Source organism: Vollenhovia emeryi, unplaced genomic scaffold (genome assembly GCF_000949405.1).
Source record: "Vollenhovia emeryi isolate VEMERY1.0 unplaced genomic scaffold, V.emery_V1.0 DF939122.1, whole genome shotgun sequence".
NCBI lineage: Eukaryota > Metazoa > Arthropoda > Insecta > Hymenoptera > Formicidae > Vollenhovia > Vollenhovia emeryi.
The window spans coordinates 341259-360867 of NW_011967244.1; the positions used below are offsets into that span (position 1 = coordinate 341259).

At 31.3% G+C, this 19609-nt stretch overlaps 5 protein-coding genes across 11 annotated transcripts; all 5 read right to left on the minus strand.

The window, feature by feature from the left end:
* Positions 1–1912: 1912 nt before the first annotated feature.
* Positions 1913–4197, minus strand: LOC105569846. Of its 2 annotated transcripts, XM_012026612.1 has the most exons (5): positions 3138–4197; positions 2823–2925; positions 2378–2485; positions 2121–2276; positions 1913–2022 (listed from the first exon to the last, which is right to left on the minus strand). In XM_012026612.1, exons 1-5 carry the CDS (start codon positions 3917–3919, stop codon positions 1963–1965), a joined length of 1209 nt encoding a protein of 402 aa, XP_011882002.1. In that variant the 5' UTR covers positions 3920–4197; the 3' UTR covers positions 1913–1962. The 2 variants fall into 2 exon arrangements, with proteins under 2 accessions (XP_011882002.1, XP_011882003.1); XM_012026613.1 differs by lacking the exon at positions 2121–2276.
* Positions 4198–4983: 786 nt separating this feature from the next.
* Positions 4984–7247, minus strand: LOC105569847 (odorant receptor 49a-like). The gene is made up of 5 exons (XM_012026614.1): positions 6291–7247; positions 6050–6149; positions 5617–5724; positions 5285–5440; positions 4984–5209 (listed from the first exon to the last, which is right to left on the minus strand). Exons 1-5 carry the CDS (start codon positions 7070–7072, stop codon positions 5159–5161), a joined length of 1197 nt encoding a protein of 398 aa, XP_011882004.1. The 5' UTR covers positions 7073–7247; the 3' UTR covers positions 4984–5158.
* Positions 7248–8157: 910 nt separating this feature from the next.
* LOC105569848 (odorant receptor 63a-like) lies at positions 8158–10807 on the minus strand. Of its 2 annotated transcripts, none has more exons than XM_012026616.1 (5): positions 9628–10807; positions 9105–9162; positions 8858–8965; positions 8420–8575; positions 8158–8338 (listed from the first exon to the last, which is right to left on the minus strand). In XM_012026616.1, exons 1-5 carry the CDS (start codon positions 10407–10409, stop codon positions 8285–8287), a joined length of 1158 nt encoding a protein of 385 aa, XP_011882006.1. In that variant the 5' UTR covers positions 10410–10807; the 3' UTR covers positions 8158–8284. The 2 variants fall into 2 exon arrangements, with proteins under 2 accessions (XP_011882006.1, XP_011882005.1); XM_012026615.1 differs by having other exon boundaries at positions 9105–9204.
* Positions 10808–11547: 740 nt separating this feature from the next.
* LOC105569849 lies at positions 11548–14361 on the minus strand. Of its 3 annotated transcripts, XM_012026618.1 has the most exons (7): positions 14057–14361; positions 12941–13757; positions 12651–12750; positions 12414–12518; positions 12032–12190; positions 11849–11939; positions 11548–11781 (listed from the first exon to the last, which is right to left on the minus strand). In XM_012026618.1, the coding sequence occupies exons 2-6, from the start codon at positions 13711–13713 to the stop codon at positions 11889–11891; spliced, it is 1188 nt and encodes a 395-aa protein (XP_011882008.1). In that variant the 5' UTR covers positions 13714–13757; positions 14057–14361; the 3' UTR covers positions 11548–11781; positions 11849–11888. The 3 variants fall into 3 exon arrangements, with proteins under 3 accessions (XP_011882008.1, XP_011882009.1, XP_011882007.1); XM_012026619.1 differs by having other exon boundaries at positions 11548–11939; positions 14123–14361; XM_012026617.1 differs by having other exon boundaries at positions 11548–11939.
* A 757-nt stretch (positions 14362–15118) lies between these two features.
* On the minus strand, positions 15119–17868 carry LOC105569850 (odorant receptor 67a-like). Of its 3 annotated transcripts, XM_012026621.1 has the most exons (7): positions 17663–17864; positions 17523–17576; positions 16512–17321; positions 16017–16116; positions 15793–15900; positions 15513–15668; positions 15119–15431 (listed from the first exon to the last, which is right to left on the minus strand). In XM_012026621.1, the coding sequence occupies exons 3-7, from the start codon at positions 17291–17293 to the stop codon at positions 15381–15383; spliced, it is 1197 nt and encodes a 398-aa protein (XP_011882011.1). In that variant the 5' UTR covers positions 17294–17321; positions 17523–17576; positions 17663–17864; the 3' UTR covers positions 15119–15380. The 3 variants fall into 3 exon arrangements, with proteins under 3 accessions (XP_011882011.1, XP_011882012.1, XP_011882010.1); XM_012026622.1 differs by having other exon boundaries at positions 16026–16116; positions 17523–17868; XM_012026620.1 differs by having other exon boundaries at positions 17523–17864.
* Between the last annotated feature and the right edge of the window lie 1741 nt (positions 17869–19609).

A 19609-nucleotide genomic window follows, 5' to 3' on the forward strand; every position in this document is an offset into this window, starting at 1 on the left:
GTAAGCTGTAAGTGTAATATTTCTGGCCTGTGAATAATGATTTTTCATAGCTTATAAATATTATTCTAGCATCTTATAATTCAATTGTGCATTGTGTGGAACAGTTACATAAACCGTATTCGATAATGCAAAAACTTTTTAACACGTTGAGATAATTTTCTTTACCTTTTCGCTTACGCCGCGTAAGAAAATCCGCTATTTTATGTTAGAAACCTATCTCATAATAGGGGACTTTCTTCTAAATATTAATTATTTCTTGCATTTTATATCGTCGGTCATTCGTGACCAACGCGGCCTGAACAAAAGGTTCACCGTTGGACACCGATGACTGACACAGCGCTTAACATGTTAATGTCAAAACGTATAAAATAATTTTTCAAAGAGAGCATGTTTCTGTAACTGTTCATAAATGCTGTTTTATATGAGATTTCGTTTTTGTAAAGGTCGGAAACGTAATATTAAACTTCTGATGTACATGAATGTTTTCAATTAATATTGAAAAAGTAATTTCTTGGCGTTTATTTAAATATTTTAAATTAGAGAAAGCGTAAAGTTTCACCATGTCTTGCTTTATAGTTTTATAGAATTGAGAAAAGGATTATATATCAGTGATTTTAATTCAAAAGTTTGGCTTGCATTAGCGTTTTTCACTTTAAAATACGTTTCCGATTTAAATGTTTTTATTTCTTCAAAATCTTGTATGAAATGGCAAAGAACTTAAAGAGAAATGTAAACATAAGTCTTCATTTACGTAAGAATGTTGTTCATAAATGGTAAAGAATATTCAGAACATAGATTTACCATGGAAATAAATATACCTATATAAATATTATATATTTCGCGGGATATGAATGCAAACTTTCATTATTATATTATATATTTATTAATAAGAAATATATTTAATAAGAAATATCTTTTTTTACATAATATACAATTGAAATTTTTCTAATCAATAAGTTATTTCTATTTAAAATTTTCTGCAACTTATATTTTTATATATTTTAGTTTCTGCAAAGCAAAATAATATTTATTCTTTACCACTTAATTATAAAAAGAATAGATTGTAAAGCAGTTTATATTTTTATGCATCATAAATAGATTTTTATAAAAAATTAAAGGTTCTTTTTATTCATTTTATATATGTTCGACCTGTAACACTTCTGTTCTATAATTTATTTAAATTTCATGATGTTATGTATGAAATTCCGAGATAAAGCTTTCGCAAGGTTCAATCTTGACTGTGCGCGCAGTCAAGATTGAACCTTGCAGTCAAGAATGAAAAGGAAACTAAATCTTTGCAACTACAGACCAGCATTCTTTACTGAACAATTAACGTTTTCGACAGTTAAAATGATCATAAATATGAATAAACTCTGAATTTTAGTATACAAATAAAGGAAACGGATTTGGGAATTAGTTGTTCACGGCCAAGAGGTCGAAGGTTAGAAAGAGAAAGCCAGAGCCTTCGAATATACACAGAACGCATAACACGGACCTTGACTGTGATTTACAAGTCCCCGAATTGATAGGGGATCTCAACTGAAAAGAAACAAAATCAGAAAGACTTCTGATATTCCCGTCCGATCTATCCTTTAGGCTAGAATACAGACCAGAGTCGTCAAGGATAAAAACAGTCTTACAATTAGATCGGAGGGCGCCATATAACCAACAGAAGAAGATTCTAACTGATAATAATAATGTCTGCTTCTGCCACTGCACAGTGAAATAGACTAAGCCTGCCGTCATTATTGTGTGATCAAATTTTTATTTTTCTTCGTTTGATTTTTAAACAATCGACTAATTATGTCTCTCCCATCAATCATTATTTCCTTGTATTTTTTGCTGAAACAAAAATTATTAATTTCAGCAACATAATAAATTGACTCATAAGTTTATTAATTGTTATATTTACCTTGCACAATAAAACTTTGCACCATATTTGAGATGTTTGCAGTGTATTCTCTATTCTTTTTTGACGAGTTTTAAACATAAAAGAGTAATTGAATATGATTGATTCATAATCTAGAATATTGTTAACAAGTTTTAGAAAAAGTTTTAATAATGATAATTTTATAAACAGGTAAGTGAGATGTAAATTAAGTAAAGGCATGTAATATTACCGTCATAAATGATGGTAAGGAGATGCTAAACTTTTCAAATGACGCAATTCTACATTTTAAATTATTGCCTAATATTATGAACATGAATTTGCGTTTTATTGATAATCGAGATTGATACCAGTTTTCGTGAAATGCCATGTCTGTCATTTCCGTACTCTAAATTCAGACATAGAAATTAATGTATAATGGAAGATGACAAGTATCTAGCGCAATTATTGAGTAAAATAATTAGGCGAAAATAATATAGTAAAACTTACTGCGTCTAATAATTTTTGTACGTTCAAACACAGAATATAAAATTGTAGTATTTCGCCACAAGCAAAGAAAACCATTGCAATTCGTTCAACTACAGTTTTCAGCAGTGCCTGATAAATTATAAAAGAAAAATAGAAGTATCATTTAAATATCATTTAAATTTCATCAATATCATTTAAATATGATTTAACTAAATTCATAATTTATTTTGCTTTAATTGAACTTGTATTTTTTCATTGTAATTTTGAGATCAAATGCGTCTGATATTCGTAAACTTTGCAAATTGAGTTGTTGTAAATTATTATGAAAAATGTTTCATATAAAGCACTGTTTGTAGCCAGTTTTCATTCGTTTTCGGTATTTAACCCTTACACGTTTTACGTGTTTTACGAAAAAGTAAAGTTTCTAAAGTAACAAATGTTAGCAAACATTATACATATTACTCACTGTGTTACTCAGCATGACTCCGACAAAAGAAAACCGTAAGATGCTACTAATATAAATTAAACAAAAGTTTGAGGACAGTAACTTCTTTAACGTGGTCGACATGCTGAAAAAAAAAACGGAGAATGCAACATGTGTATGTATACATATACATATATAGAATGTACATATATAGATATAGACTACACATTAAATAGCGCAAAAAAGATATTTTGACTGTAGATGGTAAAACGTAATAATTGAGCGAGCTGAAAAGTAAAAGTAATTTTGAGGTAATTTTATCAATGAACATTTAATACATTTTCGGCAGCTACTCACAGAACCACGGTTTTGTGATGCCGACATACCGCCTTCATCTCTGTTTCTGACCATGAATCTGTTGTAGGATGATTTTGCTTTTCAAAATTATCGCGTTTATCCTGCGAATTTCTTTCTCGAAATATTTCTTCAAGTTTCACCGCGATGTAGCGATATTGCGCGGTCATCAACATCACAAAATTCAACATATAAATATCCACAGCGGCCTTTTTTAGAATAACGTACACGCTGCCAAATACCAATAACAGACTCCCTAGCAGAAACATTTCTGTCGAGAATGGCTGTCTGGAGATGGCAAGCGGTAATCTGTAATCCTCGTAGATGAAGCAATTCTTCTTGAAGGCCGCCGTGAGCGGCATGACTATCCAAATTATCACTGTTATTATGCCGGACATCCAGTAAAACTTGGCTGAAGAATGCACCAGATGTAGAGACGTCCTAACGACGCGCCTCATAGTCTCGTCCTGGACGCGAAGAATGTCATTCACATTCTGGATCAGTTGCTTGACCAAATCTTTGTGCATGTGAATACGTGCAACCAGGAATAATACTTCTATGGCGAAAACGGTGCCGATCATGCCGTCGCTTATAACTTTTTTCTTGGACACCATCATGAATCCAACGGAAAATGCAATTATTATAGCTATGATTATCAACCATGTAACAGCGCTGTATATCTTCCAGCCAATGGAAAATCGCGAATTATCTGTTGTCATCGGAAACAAATTGCCGGAAATCAAGTTTATTCGCACATTTAGACGATTTACAGTTTGGAAATCCATGATCCTTGGACACCGTTTCTTGAAAAGTGTTCTGTCAAGTGTGGCCCGTGTAAAAATGGACCGAGTTTTCAAAACATTCGCTTCCGATGCTTGTGTGTTATTCTATACCGCAGTGAATTTAAAACTGAACGTGACTAAAATCGAAGCGTTCGCTCATGCCGAACAAATGTACGTTAATTACAGTTCATTTGGAAAAAATTGACTTAGTCAACTAATTCCTAAAGATGTCTTACAGAAAACTTTACCTTTAAACACACAAGAAAGGGAAGTTTGTAATGATACTTAATGATCAAAATTACCGCTAGTACAGCTAGCTCTTGAGACAAATAGCTAATTTTAGTATTAAATGTACTTATCCCTCATTTGCATGCATTGCGCATGTTGTTTCCTAAAGAAATTGCCTCGAAAAGAAAATTAACAATTTAGCTGTTAACATAAAAGTCGTTCGTAAGTCATTATCAATTTTCGAAGAAGTTATTCGTTCTTCTGATTGTTATTAATATACAATATTGTGCGACCTTGTACGTACTTATTGATAATATTTCTTTTTGTAATTATTGACAACTTCTGTGATCATTGCCTAGTAGATTAATTATTGTAAGACAGCATGTATCCCTCGTTAAATATAATAATTTTGTACTCTGTATATAGAAGTAATAAAGAAATTCATTAATAAATGTTGCAATAATTAGCCTTATCTTCCTCATTAGGTTCACTGTAGTATGATGTATAGATATTTATGGATTTTGTTGTAATCTGCATCGAGGAAGAAACAATACGTTTTTACATGAAGAAAATTTCACCGTTAATGCAAATAACAATTCTGGAGTAAATTTTTAAATATTTAGATATTGTACTATTATTTAAGCTGTGCATCGTTCTTAGTTTTAGTATCAACGTTTATAAAACGAGAGATGTATACATAATAAATATATTATGCAACAATTAACAGCATAATGAAAAAGTAATTTTAAACTCACTGTTATCACTAATTGAGATTTTTATTTTTAAATGACACTATTTCAGTGATATTTACATAAAATTTATTAATAATATTCGTATTACATAGTTAATAATTTTTGCCAATTTGTTATTTTTTGGTACCCTCTTCTCTAAAACAAGAATCGTAGACTTTGACGATACAGAGAATAGTTTACTTATTTATTGGTAATCATTTATATAGCCTTGTAATATAAAAATTTTAATAATTTGAGATTGCAATATGTCCACCATCACATTTTACTTTATCTTTAAAAATAAAAGAGCTATTGTATATGCTTGATTCATAACCTGTAATATTGTTAATAAAATTGTTAACGTTAGTATTATTAAACAGATAATATACAAATGTATGTATAGTCTTACCGCCATAAATGATGGCAACGACAGGTTAAACTTGTTAAATGCCGCAAGTTTGCACTCTAGTTTATTTCCCAATATCATTAACATAAATGTTCGTTTAACTGGGGCACCGAATTGATACCAATTTTCATGAAATGCCATATCCGTCATTTTTGTACTCTAATTGAGGAAAGATAAGGTAAAATGTAATTATTAAATAAACAAATTTTTTATTTGATTTATTTCAATTTGATTTAATTCAATTCAATAAAATGCAAGGCGGTGCAGTTTAAAAACACTTTCTTAATTTTATTTTAGTGACTTAGTTTATTAGATTGCACAAGAATAGAACTTACTGCGTCTAGTAATTGTTGTACGGAGGAACATAGAATGTAAAATTGTAACATTTCGGCGAAAGCAAACATGGTGATTGAGAAACCTTCAATGAAAACTGACGAAAATACCTACAAATACGAAAGAGAGAAGAATATATTGTTTGTCAATGTTAAATTACTTAACAATAAATAAAAATTTATATAAAAAAAATAAATTTAAAATTTATTACTTTTAGATATTACATTTGTATTTCCTCTTAAGTAAGTTATTAATTTCTTAAATTTTATAGAAATTTTCTATAAATTTGATAGAATTAAGTAAATTTATACAGAAATATATTTTGTGCATTATGTTACTAATTAATTATAATATAATTGATGCTTATTTAGAATAACAAAGGAAACATTATATACATATATTTTAGCGTCACTAGTGTTAACAAATGTTACTTACTGTACTCAACATGATACCGATAAAACAGAATCGTAAGACGCTGTTCACATAAATTATACTAAAATTTAAGGCTAACAACTTCTTTAACATAAACGATAAGCTGAAACAAGCAGATAATGTACGATGTATAATGTACATACATGTTCATCATTATGTAATATTAATCACGATAAAATTATTTAACTAAAACAATTTGATTAAGATCGATCAGACCTTCAACAAGCGTTCATTAACTACTTACTGAACCACGGTGTTGTGATGCTGACATATTGCTTTTATCTCTTTTTCAGCCCATGAATCTGTCCTCCTGGGATGGCATTCTTCTTGAAAATCGCTTTCACTTTTTGAATTTGTTTCTTGAAATAATTTCTGGAGCTTCACCGCGATATATCGATATTGCGTCGTTACCATCAACACTAGATGAATCATATAGACGTCCACGCCGACTTTCTTCGAAAACATATACATGCTAGCGATCGATATGAGGAGGCTTCCTAGCAGGAAGACTCCGGTCGAAAATGGCTGCTTAGAAAAAGCAACCGGCATTCTGTAATCTTCGTAGTAGAAAGAGCTCTTTTTAAATAGCAGCAAAAGTGGCATACTGCCCCACACAATCACGCCCACCAGGCCAGTACTCCAATAGAAATTTAGCGGCATTGCCATCGGTTTCATAGTAGTCGTCATGACGTACTTCATAGTCTCGTCCTCGGTATGCAAAATGTCATTCAGCTTCTGAATAAGCCGTCGTACCAACGCGCTACGTGACTGAATTCGCATCACCATGAAGATTACTTCCGCAGTGAATACGATGGCGACTGTGGCATCTTCCAGAGCCTTACTTCTCGACACGTACATGATCCCGGGAATTAAACCGCCTGCACGTATCAATTCGATGACCCACACGAAGCAGCTATATATTTTCCAGGTAATCGAAAACTGCGTGTCGTCGGGTGTCATCGGCAACAGGTTGCCCGATAAAGCGTTTATTCGCACGTTCAAGAGATTCACGCTTCGGAAGTCCATACTTACGATGTTGCTTCTTTCGTAAGTAATTTATGTGTGGACCTCCTTATCGCCATATGATTCCACGGTTCTGTGACCGTCGCATGGACGTTCTTTACCTTTCACAGAATCAAGCGTGACTCTTTTCTATATGTAAAAGTCACCCGATGCATGGTCATATCGACCTTCGACGATTTATTATTTCCATTAAATTTCCCTTCATTTTCTCGAGTTCCATTAATATACTATGTGCCGTTTGGCAGCGGTGACATCCCCTCTAACTTCGCGCATTTATCGATATCTGTCCTGTGATTATTGTCCGGAGGAATCAAAGGCAGCAATGTCATAGATTTTTCAGTAACTATTAATACAGAAAGACTTTGCCTATTATTTTAAGGAAATTAAAGAAATTCGTAAAATTAACTTCTCGATAAATAACAAATTCTTGCGAGAAGTTAGCTTTTCCACTTGACTGTAAGTTAGTCATGTTTATTTCCATGATACAACTTTTCTTGGAATTAGCATCCCCATAACGGAATGCTTCATCAGCCATTATCTTATGGCGCATTGTTGCTCGCGGAGTTACAAACTTTATAGTACTCGACCGAATCGCACTACTTAGCGCACATCTCGTCGATGGAAAACTGCGGATTAATCTGTAAGTAATTAAATCGCTATCAAATGTATAGATTTATATGTCCTCTGAAATATTGTCACGCAGCACTTTTTTGTAGATCATTCAGTGGTTTAATTCTCGTTCATTATGTAATGGCTGATCAGCGGTTAGATGAATCTGTGAAATCTGTGAAGTCGCTTCTTGATTACAATAAAATATTGCTAAAGTAAAATGCTAAATAAATCATTTTATTGCTAAAGAAATTTTACTTTAATCAAAATTTATATCATCAGATGATCTAAATTCTTTGAAAAGGACGATTTCCAAAACGAAAATGAGAAATTTGCTATTAATATTTCTATTAGTTATAAGTAACTTGGACACAACAATACAGTTAATTTTTGTGTAGATTTATTAAATTACATAAGGTACTAAAACATTTTTTTTCGGTGATGTTTTCAATTTCAGTTTTTATCATTTTTTAATATATTCTCGTGAAATTACATCATAAAAATATTTGCACATATTTCTAACATAATTACTAATTTTAACTAAATTATTCATAAATTTATTACCATTAGTTTGAAAAATAAAGATTTGATTTCAGAAATGCCGCATTATTCGTGTACTCGTAAGAGTAGAAGAGCAATTGAATACGATTGATTTAATATCTGAAAGATCATTAGAAAGAATTTGGAAAAATAAAATTCTAGAATATTACATTACTGGTAAGTAAGTACATTAATTCTTACCGTCATAAATGAGGGTAGAGACAAATTAAACTTGTTGCACGTCGAGAGCTTGCACTCTAAATTATTGGCTAATATCATCAACATAAATGTACGTTGCACAGATGGTCCAAACTGGTACCATTTTTCGTGAAATGCTTTATTCGTTATTTGTTGGCTCTAAATTCAACATATTAAAATAGAAAATAATTTATATAATTACTAATTATTATTATACAAATGGTGTTTCTGCACGTAATATGTACATACAAGAAGTCACCAGTCACAAATTAAATACATATGTAAATTTAACAACACCTTTTTAAATATACAAAGACAAGAGAATAGAATTCCTAATATTAATGTAGAACGTAAACAATGTGTAAATAGTTGTAAATATAATGGTTATAAATTAAAAAATTTACTGAGACATTTAATGAGAAAAAACGAATTATAACTCACCGCATCTAACAATTGCTGAACGCAAGAACATAACATGTAAAATTGTACTATTGAACCACATGCATACATGACGATCGAGAGAGCTTCTGGAATTGTTATTGATAGCACCTGAAATTATGCAACAATATATACCGTTTATATAATATACTATATAAATATATATATACGTATTTGTCTTTTATATCAGCCTATTATGTATTAACCGCGACTATCAGTAGACTAATTAACATTAGCATTTGTTACTCACTGTACTCAACATAACGCCAATAAAACAAAACCGTAAGACGCTGTTCACATAGATCATACTGAAGTTTAAAGACAGTAATTTCTTTAACATAGATGATAAGCTAAAACAAAGCTTCCGTATACATACGATATTATAAAATATTCTATATTTAGAATTTAGTCTAAATGTAGAAATGTAGGGAAAATGTAGAAATTATACTAATCCACCAAACTTTTTATCTCTTGTATTGCTCGACGTTTGAAATTGCACATTGCCACGAGAAACGTTCTCGATTTATTATGTCGTAAATCACATTTTAATATATTTTATCATATATTTAATTTTAAATTGTTGCGTAAATATGTGACAGAATAATAATACAACTAAATATAAAGCGGCATACAAGAGTGCAATTTGGTTTTCTTTAAAATAAGAATTAAGAGAGAATAAAATCTCTTTAACAGCTGGCCATTATCGATGTATTCTTGTAAGTATTTTCTGTTAAACGAGTTTAAGTTGCGGCAGAATTTTTCCGTTTACTTACTGAATGACAGTGTTATGATGCCGACATAATGTTATCATTTCTTTTTCCACCCATCGATCTATTCCAGAGCAGTACGTTTGACGAGATTCATCGAACTCACTCAGCGGATTTCCATCTCGAAATATTATCGCGAGTTTCGTGGCGATATATCGATACTGCGCCGTTATCAGTAGCACAAGATGTATCATATAAACATCCAAGCCAACTTTTTTTACAAAAATGTACATGTTACCGATCAGTATGAAGATGCTGCCCAGTAGGAAGACATCGAGCGAAAAGGGCTGCTTGGAGAAGATAGCTGGCGTTCGGTAGCTCTCGTAGAAGAAGGAAACCTCTTTGGAGATCAACAAGAACGGTAAGCAGGCCCATAGGAAGACACCGAACCAGCCAGACAGCCAGTAAAACTTGAGCGGATTCTCCATAGGCTGCAGAGTCGTCGTCACAATGCTCTTCATAGTCCCGTCCGCGAGGCGTAAAATATCGTTTAATTTCTGGATCAGTTGATTCATCAGTTGTCTGTGTGAGTGAATCCGCGTGGCCATAAAAAACACCTCTATGGTGACTACACTGAGAACTGTACCGTCTTGCAGGGCCTTCTCCCGTGACACCAGGAACAAGCCGGGAATTAACACGATTGTTAGAACTATCTCAATCAGCCACACCAAGATGCTGTATACCTTCCATATTACGGGAAATTGCGAATCGTCTGGTTTCAAGGGCAGCAAGTTTCCCGAAAGAGCATTTAAGCGAACGTTCAGAGGATTAACGTTTTGAAAATCCATATTCTCGACAAATCTTCTTTGCGATAAAAGTTGAACAATGGACTTCTTTTAAATACTCGTGATATTTGAACACAGTTTACTTACAGCTGTCACTATATACTTAAATAGGGACAACGTAGAAGGGACAATAGAGCTATTCATCCTACATATGACTCTGTCATCGCGCACGCTTCTTCTCGATTTACGCGTCGCATTTCTGTAGCGTTTTGAAAGTTGCTTTCAGCCGATCAGATCTATAGCTGTTCTTTAATCTCCTTTACTCTCTACTTTTCTGCTCGGATATTATTATACGTTTTCGTACAAAGGCAGAAGGTATTCCGCTACCAATCGCAATTAAGTAGAGACATCGACAATATAATATTATCCTCCTGAATAAAGACTTGGGAAGATATTGTTGCAGGCAAATGAAGAAGTTCATGGCTAAATGTTGCAATAATATACGACAATTTATAACAGTACGATCTTTTTCATTATGTTTATTGTAGAGATGCATGGCACGCAACTATGAGCTTCCTTCTAATTATCATTACTACGAGGGGAACGATTATCTTATAGCGCTTCGTCGACCACTGCGAAGTTTGGAAACCTGACCATGCCTCAACGCAAACTTCGTCTCAAGATTACAGATTCTGGTTTAACGCTGTGAAATACGACTGCAAAACATTTTAATGGAGGCTTATCTACGAGTTGTATCCTACATGCTGATACGTTAGGTTTGTTATCAATTTTTTATTTAGCAAAAGGTCTGTAGAAATATTAAAAAGTAGAAGATTATTGTGACAATGTATAATAATAACTGTTATACCTCATTTAATAAAGATTATTAAATATTGCAATTAATTTTGCAAATCTGTAAACACTTTAGTCAATTGTATTTACTGTTAAAAATAGTAGACGCAATTTGATATAAAATTGGCTTCCTAAAATGGTACAATTTTAACTAAGTTGATACAGGAAAAAGGCAAGAGTCAGTACACGGGTATTGATGCTTGTTGAAGTTCTTAAGGACGCTTTTAAACCAAATATACATAAATTTCAATGAAATACTAAACTTCAATTGTACGCACCAAAACCCGCGCATTGAATCTCACTGTCTTATTTTCCGTGTCAATTTAGTTTTAATATCGAGAATCCAGCAATTTATTTGTTATAATTTTATCATTCGTCACATTTTAAATATTGTGTCACATAAAAATGTAATAACAAATTGTACACACACATTTCCATGTTGGTAAACTTTTAGTTCGCTTAAATTTTAGGATAAAAAATATATCTTTGTAACTAATATAATATTCTATAGAATTAGCCATTAATTTTTTAATTTATAAACGATAAATAACATATTATTAGCTATTTGTTACTATTCCTTGTACTGAAATAAAAATCACAAATTTGATAAAAGTAAAAACGTTGTACGTATTGATAAGAATCATAATTACCAGTTATTTTAGAAAGATGTATTATTATCATCGTTATTTCTTATTTCACTCTTAATAACAGGAGGGCAATAGAATACGATTGATTTAGAATCTAAAAAGATATTGGAAAATGATACAAAATTATCTTATTTTTAAAAATACAGACAAAATAAGTTACTATAGATTAGCACATATTAATCTCACCGACATGAATGAAGGTAAAGATAGGTTGAATCTTTCAAATAATGAAATCCTAAGATCCATATTATTACTAGCCATTATCACCATCAAGAATGTACGTTTTACGGATAAACTGAATCGATTCCAGTCCTCGTGGAATGCTTTGTCTGTTATTTCTGACGTCTGAATTCAACACAAATAAAATAATACATTTTATCATTTATAATTTTTACTTAAATAAAATGCTTTTATAATATTCCTAATCAAATATGGTTAGAAAAATTAATATTTGTTTCATTTGCTTGTGAATATTGCGAATATGAATCGACAAAAAAGACTTAAATTCTGTCATTGGAAAATTATTAATAAACTTTTACGGTATGTGTTAAAGTATTAGATAGCTTACTGCGTCTGTTAATTTCTGGAAACAATTGCACAATATATAGAACTGCGTTATTGAGCCGGATCCGTACATAAAGACCATAGAACCTTCCAAGAAAGACGCCGATATCTGAGGTTTTACAAACATCGCTGCTATACTATAACTGATAGTAATTCGAGGTAATTCAATATATTTCTTATTTATATCTAAATAATCGCAGACGCATCTCTAAAATAATTGATGTCCTGAATTATTACTCACATTGCTCAACATGACACCAAGAAAGCAGAATCGAAAAACGTTATTCAAGTAAATAAAGAAGATGTTCACAGATAGCAATTTTTTAAGCATTAACGTTATACTGAAACAAGAGGGCATTTATGTCTACGACATTATATAAAAAGTAAATGCAGATATAATATTAATATATTTCATTACAGAATCCTATATTACGTTACTTGTGAACGAATAGAGATTTATATTACGTTATTTGGCAGACAGAAGTTTCTTAAGCAACTTGCAATCTTTAATAGCTAGAAAAACACACTTACTACAAAATATTGTTGTGTTGCCGACATAACTTTTTTATCTCCCTCTCTACAGATACATCTACTCTCGTATTACTTTCTAGAAAACTGCTGTTATCCTGTTGGCTAGTGTTTCGAAACATCAATACGAACCTCGAAGCAATGTATTGATATTGCGACGTTATCAGTGATATCAAATGCGTGACATAAATATCCACGCTGACCTTCTTTATAAAAATGTATATATTGTTGATCACTGTTAGCACGGTACCCAGTAGGAAAACGCTGCTGGAAAACGGCTCCTTGGAATAAATACCCGGTGCTCTAAAATCCGAGTAGTAAAATGTATCTTTTTCAAAAATCAACGGAAGTGGCATGCAGCACCAGAAAGAGGCGGAAAGTGTGCCGATCGTCAGGTAAAATTTGAATGGAGTCTCCATAGGTTTTAGATTTGTTATTACGATCTTCTTCAGGTTCTCGTCTTCGGTGTTCAGGGCAGCATTCAGCTTTCGTATCAGTTGTTCTACCAGTGTTGTATGCGTGAGTATTTGTATGATTTGGAAGTTTGCTTCCACTATGACTATCAAGATGACTATTCCATCGTTTAATACTTTCTCTATCGGCACGAAGAAGCAACCGGCGATTAATGTGACTGTGTAAAATAGCTCGAACAACCATACGAAAATGCTGTATAGCCTCCAGAATGTTGGAAACGATGAATTGTCGGTCATTGGTAATAGATTGCCCGAAAGCAAGTTAAGCCGAACATTTAAAGGATTAATACTTTGGAAGTCCATTGACTCGGTGTCGCGAGTACTTTATAATGAGTATAGAAATTGTCCTGTAAAGTAAAAGAAGTAATAACAAACACTAAGGTTTCGATTGGCCCATTCTGTTCCTTTTTTATGTATTTATGTATTTTTAACGCGTCTGTATCAAATAAAACTCATTGAAAGTGGTTGCATTAAGATTTCATTTATGTATGATAGATTTGCAATATTATTTTAGCGTTACGAAAGATATTTTACTTAAAACTGTCGAAAAACTTGTTTAGTTAACAATGAGCAAATTTCTTTTTAAACTGAAGTCTCTCGCAGTAAAGAAACAGAATTTATTTAGTTACAATTGTCATTAATTTACTTTGTCTTATGGATCTTCGGTGTGTTAGAGAAAGATCTACGTATGTACAATTCGTAGTGTACATACCTTCCCTTCGTTTCACATTAATGCACACGCTCCTTTCTGTTTAGAAGAATATGTGACGCATTTCTGTCGACATGAGAAAATTACTACTGCACCTCGAACAATTTAGTGACTCCTCCGTTTTATTTCTGTCTTTCAGCTATATATAATTTATTATTATATGACGGGTGCGTTTAAAGGAAACGGGTCCCTTTCCTTGTAATTATCGAAGTTTGTCCTATATACTATGCATGCGCAGCAGCGCACCGCGCTTAATAACATAGGAGTTTACCGGGTAGCTATTAATTAGAAAGCGATATCTATTATATGTACGAAACGTTGTATAGAAGTTTACGAAGAGACGTCGCACTAGACGTCGTAGATGACAATTTATAGAAGAAATAGATTTCATTCTGTATATTCACTGTCAAACGTGACTGTGATCTTACTTAGTAATTATCAATTCACCATAAAGCAACGGTTATCTTATGGATATATTGTCTAGTCCAAGAATGTTGCGATCCTCACAGAGTCTCACAACATTGTGATCTTCACAATATCTAAAACACGCACACAACGATGTTGTCTGACTGTCTGGTAATTGTCGGACTTGTCGGACTGTCGGACTGTTGCGAGGTAATCTTTAACGTAAGTTGTTTATTTTTATTTAACTACTATTCCATGTTCTATCAATAATGTAAAGACGAATATTAAAATTTCCTTTCTTGTTGACACTAAATATTTAATTAAAAATACACATAAAATATACTTGGTGTGCTGTAAAATTTAAGATATGAGAATGGGCGTTGTTGTAAATTCCATATTTTATATTGTATTATGAAGATATTGTGTTAATGATAAATTCTTACAAGTATTGGAGAAAAGAGCACTAAGAAATTTATTTTTTTTTTGCTAAAAATTCTCACTAATTAAAAGTGTATGACTATTAATTTAAAATTCAAAATTTGAGAATATTACTGTAAACTTTACGTTCCATATTATTATAAATAATAAGAATTTTAATTCTTACTACATACTCTATTACAGTAAAGTCTACATTTTAAAGTTATAGTATTTGCTTACCCATTTAATTAAATTTCTAACCAATTACTAAGTTTAATACATTATACATAATAATGTTATACAATATTTTACTGGAACTAAAATTATATATTGTAGGATGACAAAAAGTAGCCCTACAAGCTTTTTTGATAATTTTTATATTGTGTTATAACACTAAGAAGTATACTTGCTGTACACAATCTGTGCAATAATATTTCTTTCAATTAGTTTTCAGTAGTAACAGCGCGATTGAATATGATTGATTTAAAATCTAAAATATGAAGCAAAAATTTGTAATAATATTTTAATTGAATATTGGATACGTCAACGACACGTGGAATGTAAAACTCACAGCCATAAATGAAGATAGAGATAAATTATACTTTTCAAACGTTGAGAGTTTAATTTCTAAATTATTAGCCATTATCATAAACATAAATAAACGTTTTATGGACGATCCATATTGATACCATTCTTCATGAAACGCACAATCCGTTATTTCAACACTCTAAATTAAAAATAGAAAATGACATGTATTATATTGTAGCACATTTTTCTAAATTACAAGGGTTTAATGGTTTAATCCTCTTTTGCGTGTAACATGTAACAATATGTATTACAACATAGCCTACCGCATCTAATAACTGTTGCACACAATAACATAATATGTAGAGTTGCACAACTCCGCCGATTGCATACATAATGACCAGGAATACTTCCCATAAAGTTATTGATGGTATCTATAGTTATCCGAAAAATAAAATGCATCGATACTATACTAACTGATGAAATACAATAAGATATGCTGTCTTTGGATTTAACAAATATTCTTAGAATAATAAAGATTGTTACTCACTGAAATTACCATGATAGCAATACAGCAGAATCGAAAAACGCTTATTATATATATTAGACTGATATTTGAAGACAGCAGTTTTCTTAGCATTACCATTATGCTGAAACCAAAAAACATTACATATAATAAGGTATTATATAAAATAAAATAACAATTATTATTACATTAGAGAATATAATAATATTTACAAGATTAAATAATTATAACAATAAATTTAAATTGCATAATGAAATATTTAAAAATGTAACTTATATAAGATAACAATAAATATATGTTTTGTGACAAAATATCGAATGCCAGTGAGAAATGACTGGTCCATTGATGTGGAAACGATGTCGAATTAACATCGACACCGGCAAATTGGCGTCGATTCGACATCGATCGACGAATTATTTCTCACTGGGATATTATTAATCAAAGAGAAACATTAAAAGCAGATTGAATTCGAATGAAAAATACCTATAACTTTTCGAAAATTGTGAAAAATAAACTTACTGAATAATCGTATTATGATGCCGGCATAAAGCTTTAATTTCTTTTTCCACGTAATAATCTTTATTAGGACATTGCTTCGTATTAGGTTCGCTGTGATCATTATAAAGCAATTTATCTTGAAATATCATCGATAATTTTAACGCGGTGTACTTATATTGTGCCGTTATTAGTAACATTATATTTATCATGTAACTATCCACGCTGACTTTCTTTGTAAAAATATATGCGCTGCTCATAAGTACGATAACACTTCCAAATAAAAAGACACTGGTCGTGAATGGCTCTTTAGAATAGACAACCGGCATCCTGTAATCTACGTAGGAAAAGGAATTTCTTTCAAAGATCAATATTAACGGTGTACCACTCCACAATATTATGGACATCAAGCCGGCCGACCAGTAAAACTTAAGGGGAATCTCCATCGATTTTATGGTCGTTGTTACTATACTCTTCATCATCTCGTCCCCCACGCGCAGAATGTCATTCAGTTTCTGAATTAGTTGTTGCGCCAGTCCTTTACATGTGTGAACTCGTATAATTACAGATACCACTTCCATGGTAACCACAAGACCGATCAGACCGTCCTTTAGAGCCTTCTCTTTTGGCACAAAAATACACCCAGGAATTAACACGCATGTTTGCAATATTTCGAGTAACCATACCAGAACGCTGTATATTTTCCAAAATATCGGAAACGACGAACCGTCGGCAGTCATAGGTAACAAATTGCCTGAAACCAAGTTCAGCCGAACATTTAGAGGATTCACGGTTTGGAAATCCATATCTCTGATGTCTTTCTAATGAATCGTTCTGGAAGAGAGAACAGAAAAAAAGAATATGTGAAACAAGAGAGTCGAAAATGTTTAATAAAATTGTGTAACTTCAAATATTATCGCTAAGAAAAGGTTAAAACTTTATATGAAATATCTGTACGACTATAAGGTTATTGCAAGTTGTCTGTAAATGTACAATTTAATATTATTGAAATAATAAAATAATAAATGTACTTAACTTAATAAACGTTTTGTTCGTAGCTGATGTTTCTTTACAGCTACCGTCTGTTAGCTGTAAAGCGATATTGAAAGAGCACATACATACTTCGTGAAATCAACTAACGCGAGGAATGAATGTATCTTTATATTTGTATTTACCTTTATGCACTTAAGCTCTCTTTGTGTCTACACATCATGCGATATTTCCACCAGGATTAAAAGTACTCACAAAATTTGAGTAATTTATTATTCCTTTCAAATTTCCATTTCTCTCTGTATCTTCTATGAATATATCATGTTGTCGTACAACGATAAACTATGCTCTTCCACTGCAAGAATGTCCAAGCATATTCTGAAGTAGTTATTATCGATAATTTAACAAATTATACTTTATGACTCTACTACTACTACATATTAACTTGGAAAGAGTCTCTTTGTAAGACTAATAAAATGGTTTATAAATATTTAATACGATTCGCTAAAACTGCTTATTTTATTTCGTTTGAACATAGAGCTAGGAACAACGATTCGTCGTTTCCGCATATTCCTTACAATTTGGCTTTAGGCTTGTCAGTAGTTCTTACCTTGTGAATCGTTATTGATCATTGCTGCGTTGCAAAGTACAGAAAAGTCAGTGTCTTATTTACAGTAAGTCACAGTAAAAGTTACTGTGTTTTACTTGCATATCTTCAACGAAAAAATATTATATACCTGATAAGGTAATTTGAAGTGCTGTGAAAGCTAATTTTATTTTATAAACTATTTCGCAGAACAATATTACTGATGTCCAGAGAAAAAATTTTGTTTTCTTACAGTTGCCTCTGTATTGTACCAAATATTGTTGTTTGGTACAAATCTGTTTTAGTAAATACATATGTTAAAATGATATATTTAATTCACTCAGATATCGTTAAAAATATTTGTCAGTATTAAAGTATATTAAATTTACATAAAATTATCATTATTAGGCTACCGAGATCTACCTCTACTAAAGATGTTCTGTTCTTTCTTTAATTCTTTATATCTAATAAAATTCTTTATATCTAATAAAAATTCTTTCTTTACTAAATTAAAAATGTTCTTTAAAAAAACTTAGTGTTGCAAATTTCTAAAATGTTTGTTTTAAAGTAGTAAATTAAAATTCAAATTGTGATACATATTAGGCATTTGAATTTTACCACAAATATTTGTTTCTTATGGCTGCTATGTCAATCTTTTTACTTTAAGGAAAAATTTTAAAACTGTAACGAATGGTAATGTATAACTTTTTATGAATTTGTAGAAAGTAATAATGTTACAGTTTCTGTCTTATTTATCAAATATTTCTTAATTATTATTACTTGATTGTAAAAAATTAGAGAACATTATGAATGCTTTAATTTGTTAAACTATCTATTAGAAAATTAGAGAAAGCAGTTACATAATTTGTGTTTAAGTATGTAAAGAATAAAAAATATGAAAATTATATACAGTATGTATAATTAATATACATATACTAGTTAACTTCTCGCAGGGTTATCCATATTAAATAAAACTACAACTGTCTACACCTCTCTCTACTTCCACTTCTCTATGTGGCGATCGAAAAACCAACAATGTTTTGTTTGGTTTTGAACCCAGGTCTTCGGATTACCAGACCAGCGCACAATCCTCTGCGCCACGATCGCCACAATATACATATACTAAAAATATTAATTATTAATTTAAACATTATTAGTATATAACTATGTGCATAAAAAAGTTATACTTTTTCTAATTTGTAATTTGTACAGTAAATATAGTAAAAATTAATGATTATATAAAAGTCTAAACATATAATAATACAAATAATAAAATTATAGAAATTTTGTTTTTTAAATTGCTTAATCTATATCGCGATAATTTCAGACTCTTCAGATTCTGATTGATTGGCACTTGTCTGACTTTAGAATGTAATCAAGACGCTTTTCACTTTTAAAGGACCGGAATTCTCGGTCAAAACGTTGTGTAATTCCTTTAATAAAATTGTGTAATTCCTTTAATAAAGTATTGCCAGATACGTCGAATTGACAAATGTAATATAGAATTAAAAAATACAAATTATTTCAGAATCAATTTCGTTGGAAT

Excerpts from the sequence above, each read along its gene's own strand:
- LOC105569848 (XM_012026615.1), bottom strand. The coding sequence starts at position 10,409 with ATGGATTTTCAAAACGTTAATCCTCTGAACGTTCGCTTAAATGCTCTT. Across the intron at positions 9,205-9,627 it reads CATCATAACACTGTCATTCA|CTTATCATCTATGTTAAAGA; the intron begins GTAAGTAAACGG and ends GCTTTGTTTTAG. Across the intron at positions 8,966-9,104 it reads TTGGCGTTATGTTGAGTACA|GTGCTATCAATAACAATTCC; the intron begins GTGAGTAACAAA and ends GCATAATTTCAG.
- LOC105569850 (XM_012026621.1), bottom strand. The coding sequence starts at position 17,293 with ATGGATTTCCAAACCGTGAATCCTCTAAATGTTCGGCTGAACTTGGTT. Across the intron at positions 16,117-16,511 it reads CATCATAATACGATTATTCA|CATAATGGTAATGCTAAGAA; the intron begins GTAAGTTTATTT and ends TTTTGGTTTCAG. Across the intron at positions 15,901-16,016 it reads TTGCTATCATGGTAATTTCA|ATACCATCAATAACTTTATG; the intron begins GTGAGTAACAAT and ends GGATAACTATAG.
- LOC105569849 (XM_012026619.1), bottom strand. The coding sequence starts at position 13,713 with ATGGACTTCCAAAGTATTAATCCTTTAAATGTTCGGCTTAACTTGCTT. Across the intron at positions 12,751-12,940 it reads CAACACAACAATATTTTGTA|TATAACGTTAATGCTTAAAA; the intron begins GTAAGTGTGTTT and ends CTCTTGTTTCAG. Across the intron at positions 11,940-12,031 it reads CTTTACCTTCATTCATGTCG|ATTCTAAATCAATCGTATTC; the intron begins GTGAGATTAATA and ends ATATCTTTTTAG.
- LOC105569847 (XM_012026614.1), bottom strand. The coding sequence starts at position 7,072 with ATGGACTTCCGAAGCGTGAATCTCTTGAACGTGCGAATAAACGCTTTA. Across the intron at positions 6,150-6,290 it reads CATCACAACACCGTGGTTCA|CTTATCGTTTATGTTAAAGA; the intron begins GTAAGTAGTTAA and ends TGCTTGTTTCAG. Across the intron at positions 5,210-5,284 it reads CGTTGCCATCATTTATGGCG|GTTATGAATCAAGCATATAC; the intron begins GTAAGACTATAC and ends ACAATATTACAG.
- LOC105569846 (XM_012026612.1), bottom strand. The coding sequence starts at position 3,919 with ATGGATTTCCAAACTGTAAATCGTCTAAATGTGCGAATAAACTTGATT. Across the intron at positions 2,926-3,137 it reads CATCACAAAACCGTGGTTCT|CATGTCGACCACGTTAAAGA; the intron begins GTGAGTAGCTGC and ends TTTTTTTTTCAG. Across the intron at positions 2,023-2,120 it reads CCTTACCATCATTTATGACG|ATTATGAATCAATCATATTC; the intron begins GTAATATTACAT and ends ACAATATTCTAG.